The sequence below is a fragment of the Rhinichthys klamathensis genome, unplaced genomic scaffold (genome assembly GCF_029890125.1).
Source record: "Rhinichthys klamathensis goyatoka isolate OS25496 unplaced genomic scaffold, OSU_Roscu_1.1 h1tg000230l_1, whole genome shotgun sequence".
Lineage (NCBI taxonomy): Eukaryota > Metazoa > Chordata > Actinopteri > Cypriniformes > Leuciscidae > Rhinichthys > Rhinichthys klamathensis.
The window spans coordinates 1,797,696-1,802,938 of record NW_026606754.1 but is presented as its reverse complement, the minus strand read 5'-3'; the positions used below and the strand labels follow the sequence as shown (position 1 = coordinate 1,802,938).

Genomic DNA, 5,243 nt, shown 5'->3' with positions numbered 1-5,243 from the left:
CACACACACACATGCACGTCAAAGCAGCCCGATCAACTTTACTCTATTTACGGATATGATGAGACACACACGGGCGAGTGACGTATGTGCGGTTTTTCTCCATGAAAACGGTCCCGTCACGTCTAAAATATAAACACTTATTAGGCTTATGAATCAGGGTAAAACAAAAAAACACGATTTAAAAGGAGGATTAATTATGAATTTAAATTTAGTTAATGTTGAACAAAAACTTTACATAATGTGCCTTTAATTAATATGACTAAATTCTTAAATTAATAATTACACTGTAACAAAAATAAGGTGTAATCCATAATTGCTCTAGAACGATGATTAATATAAATTGGCAATATCTTATCTATTTGACATTCTGCTTCTAAAAAGGGTTATTTGTGTCTTAGCATACAGCTGACTGTCAGGGTCTTGCTCTGGCAGCTTTGTCTATGTTGTCTATGTTTCATGTCTCTATGTTTGTGTTGTGCTTGAACATATGGTTGTGTTTGTGTTGGCCATGTGCTCCTCTGTTCCTGCCTCCTTGTTTCCCTGTACCACGCCCTCTTGTCTAGTTGAGTCCTCGTTTGTCTGAGTGTTGTCACCTGTTCCTCATGTTCTCTGCTCCCTTGTTTCAGTCCTCATTTACGTGAGTGTGTTCACCTGTTCCTTGTCTAAGTGTTCTCACCTGTTACTCTTGTTAACTCCCTTTATGTGTGTGCTCTTTCCCTCATGTGTTGCCAGTTCGTTGAATGTTGTGCTACTGTTTACATCTGTGCTACTTAACTAGTTTCTTGTTACCTAAGTCTATTGTGTTTTATTTGTAGAAGTTTGTTAGTGCTTTAGTTCTGCCATTGGTCCTGTCTGTCTTTTCTCCTGAGTCTCTAGTTCCAGTCCTGCTAGCAGTAGTGATGGCCAAATGAGGCTTCCTGAACCACTGAGGCTTTCCAGCCCATTGGTTCACCAAAAGGTTCGTTTACCTGAAGCCTCATGAAACAGTGTGCTCCCTAGTGACACCTGCTGTGCAAAGCAATGTATCGCACACAAATCTATTCATCCTGAGCAACCAAATTGTCATGGTGTGGGCACACCCTTTTTCTATTGCCTGTGTATTAAATAAAGTTTTTTACTCTGCTTGTGTTTACCTATGCACACACAACTCACACACACATAACTTTGTATTCAGTAGTTCTTTGGGTTAGTGATGACAGTGAATGCCCCAAATGAGTGTCAAGAAATCACTGAGTGCAGTGCTGACTGAGTGCAATAGTGTAGTGATTATGGAACTGGGAGTACAATTATGTAGTGCTTATGGAACTGGGAGTGGAACAGCAAACTGCAACAGGGATGGGAACATTTTTACTGATTTTTATTTAAAAACAAAAGTTTTTTTACAGTATTTGGATTGAGGCGGTTTCTCTTTTTGGAAACCACCTCTCCAGCCTTAGAAAACACCCTTTCACAGGGCACCGATGATGCCGGACAACATAAGAACGTAAGTGCCAGCTTATATAAATTGGGATGTTGGAGCTTCTGTTTGTTCCAATAACCCAGCGGATCCTCAGTCCTTGCCAGATTTGTCTCTGACAAATAACGGTCCACCTCAATAGTAGCATCTGCGGTCACACTGGAGCTCCGTCTGCTGTTATCCACTGTGCTGTCCAGTAGATGCCAAAGGTCACCTATAATTATACAAGGGAAAACACTCACTTCTCAATGGTTCACATTACATGACATTACAAATGTGAAAATTCACATAAGACATAGACTACTTACCACAGGTTGTAGATGGCCCAGCTTGTGAGGCAGGTACTTGAGCTGGGGGTGTTGTTTCAGAATTTCTGATAACATTGGCACATTCTGACTTTAGTCTTGTAATGGCTTCTTGGAGCTTCCCTGGACTTAGGAACCCTAGTTTTTTGAACCTAGGGTCCAGCAATGTAGGCATCGTCATCACACTAATGGATTCCATTTGTAATGCATGCTCTCTGACGCGACGGACAAGGTTGTCAGCCAGCTGCCTTGCCATATTTGATGTTAAGCCCTCGGATTTTCTTACTATTGTGTGGTTCAGCATCTTCATTAGGGGAATAACCTTTGAAGCAGACACTCTTTTTTCTGCAGAAAGCTCTACTGTGGCCTGGTGGAATGGGGCCAGTAGGTCGAGAGCATCCTTCATTGTTTCATACTCCAATGAAGTAGGAGGGCTTACATCTGTCCTCAAAGAGGCTAGAGCTGCCCCCACTGGCTCTCTCAGGTCATAGAGCCTTTCCAGCATGCTGTAAGTGCTGTTCCATCTAGTGTCCACCTCAATAATCATTTTCAGAGCAGGCCTCCCCATCTGCACCTGCACTTGGGCCAGTCTTTCTTTTCCTGTTGTGCTGGTCCTGAAGTAGGTTACAAGCTTCCTACATTTGGTGCGAAGCTCATTTAAGCCTGGCACATCATCGAAAGACTTCTTGACAATTAAATTCAATGCATGTGCAATGCATATCGCATGCCTAATATTCAATGCCCTCACACAGGCAATCATATTGGCAGCAGCATCCGTGACAAGGCACCTCACCTTATCCTTTATGCCCCACTCCTCCATGGCCATGGTATGGGCAATAGCCAAGTTGTCTGCCGTATGGGTGTTTGGGAAATGTTGCACCCCAAGCAAGATTGTCCCAAGCTGGTCATTGGCATCAATAAAATGACAAGTCACAGCCAGGTAAGCCTCCATGTTGATGGACGTCCACATGTCGGACGTAAGGCTAACAGCAACAACATTGTCCAATTTTTCTTTGGCCTTCTCCTTAGCCTCCTCATACCGGGTGTCAACCATGGACTTCAAAGCCTGAGAATGAAAATATTAATTGTTACTATTCATTCTGACTTTATAACAATAAACTACTTTAGTCTATTCACATACATACCTTTCTTGTTGGGAGAACATAGGATGGATCCAGCACATGCACAAGCTCCCTAAACCCCACGTCATCCACAACAGAAAAGGGTTGGGAGTCTTTGATGACCATGTTGACCAAAGCCTCATCCACCATTTTCTTTCTGTAATCTATAACACAGTACAATGCTGGTGTATTGTAGGAGCCTAACACATTATTTACATAATAAAAAAATTAAGATTAAATATTACTTTGACTAGTGGCTGGTCTGTTTGCAGCAGGTTGTGCATCCTCATGCATTGCACGATAATGCCTAAGCATTGAAGAGGTGTTGTTGCTGTAAGTCAGCTCTTTATGGCACAGCAAACATTTCACCTTCAACATGCAGATAATACACATTGTGATTATACAGGGATATGGTGAGGATTATGTGATGTTATGATAATAAATTATATAAATGTATACAAACCTTGTTATGAGCAATCAATTCAAAATGCTCCCAGACAGGAGAAGTTCTCCTCTTTCTTGCTGGCTCCATTGTAAGGGCTCTAGGTTTGCCTTTAACGTTTGCACTCTAAGGCTTTCCCTACAGTCTAGTCTTAGAATAATAATAATAGCAATAATATATATATATATATATATATATATATATATATATATATATATATTATATATATATATATATATACAATAATAACACTACTACCAATATATGTATATATATATAGCAACTAGAACTAGATATAGGCTAATTTACTCTAATAATCTACTGAACTATGTATACTTTACTCTAATAATCTAATAATCTACTAAACTAAGTATAATGTAATATAATATATAATACAGGCTATGATATATAATGATAACTATGCTACTACAAACTCGCTACAACTCGCTACTCACTACTTCGTACAACCAACACTTCAACACCAATGCAAACGCCTACTGCAAAACCCACGAGAGGCGCGAGGTTTCGAACCACTTTTATCCGGAAGCGATACTCAAAATGAAGCAATGACGTATTCAACACAATCCGAGGCCTCGTTTGTTATCGTCACGTGATTTTCACGGAAACGACACAAGCCTCGAATCGGGGCTTCATCTGGAACGCCCCTTTTTGCTCGACACAAGCTCCGGAGCCTCGCTTCAGATGTCACATCACTAGCTAGCAGAGCGTCCCTGGCTGCTTGCACTCTGTGCTTTGGTGCAAGCCTGGTGCTTAGCCTGAGATCCCTGAGTGCCTTGCTGTTGTCCTTGGAGGTTCCTGTCTGGCTATTGCTAGTACTCTCAGGTCTCTTTCTGCTCTGCAAACACTACTCTCCAGCCTACAGTCTTCTTGTGCTAGCTACAGCTGCTGCTCTGCAAGTTTGCTGCAACGGCTGTCTTTGTGTCTCATCCCTGCCTTTTGTCTGGACTGTTCACCTCTCCCACCACATCTTGTCTACTGTTTGTCAATAAACCTGTTAACACTCGTTCTGCATTTGAGTCCTCCTTCATAGACCCATGACAGAACGAACTGGCCAGTTCAGGACTCAGCAGAATGAGCATCAAGATCCTGCCACCTGCTAACATCCAGGAGAGAATGTCTCGTCATCGTGGTCTCACTGCTCTTCGCCAGGATGGCTTTGAGGTGGGGGGTTTTGCCCAATTCTTTTGGACCATGTCTGTGGGGCTAGATTATAATGACGCTGCTCTCAAGGACATTTTTAACTCCTGCTTGGATGACCCCCTGCCTGCATGGGAGATGGATTCTCTCAGGATTCTGGATTTCTGGGGTTTCTCTAGGTACCTTGGTAATCGCAGTAAGTGGGGAATGCCGCCCAGTCCACCGGAATCTGCTTTCAACAACCACCCTGCTCTTCCTCGCCTGTCTCGTCACATTTATGATCCTCCTCTGGCTTCCACTAAAGAACTAAGATTCAGACGGAATAGGGCAGTCCAATCCACCACAGCTACACCAGAGTCAGTCAAACAAACCGCCATCTCTCAGGGATCCAGGTCAGTCCCAGTCACTTCAATATCTGTTATTCAAGACCCAGTCAAGTCAACCGCTGTCATCTCTCAGACTATTAAGGCAGTTCCAGCCACCTCTGAGTCTGCTGACTTAACCTCTGTTTTCCCAGTAACTACCCAGAGTGTTCCTGTTACTTCAGAGTCTGCTAGGTCTGTTTCAGTCACTGCTGAGTCGACGGTCACTGCTATTCTGCCTGGTTTGGCTGAGTTAGCTGTAGATACTACAGAGGCTGTCCAGCACACAGTATCAGCCCGTCGAAGGAGGAAGAAGAGAAAGGCCTGTGCAGAACAGTCTACAATTCTCCATTCTCAAGCTCCAGGTCCAGTGGTTCATGAGGTATCAATTCCAGTAGA

At 42.9% G+C, this 5,243-nt stretch overlaps 1 protein-coding gene across 1 annotated transcript; it reads right to left on the bottom strand.

The window, feature by feature from the left end:
• Positions 1-1,340: 1,340 nt before the first annotated feature.
• LOC130099515 (E3 SUMO-protein ligase ZBED1-like) lies at positions 1,341-3,032 on the bottom strand. Its single transcript, XM_056265227.1, has 3 exons — positions 2,907-3,032; positions 1,765-2,827; positions 1,341-1,670 (listed from the first exon to the last, which is right to left on the bottom strand). The coding sequence occupies exons 1-3, from the start codon at positions 3,030-3,032 to the stop codon at positions 1,348-1,350; spliced, it is 1,512 nt and encodes a 503-aa protein (XP_056121202.1). The 3' UTR covers positions 1,341-1,347.
• Positions 3,033-5,243: the final 2,211 nt, after the last annotated feature.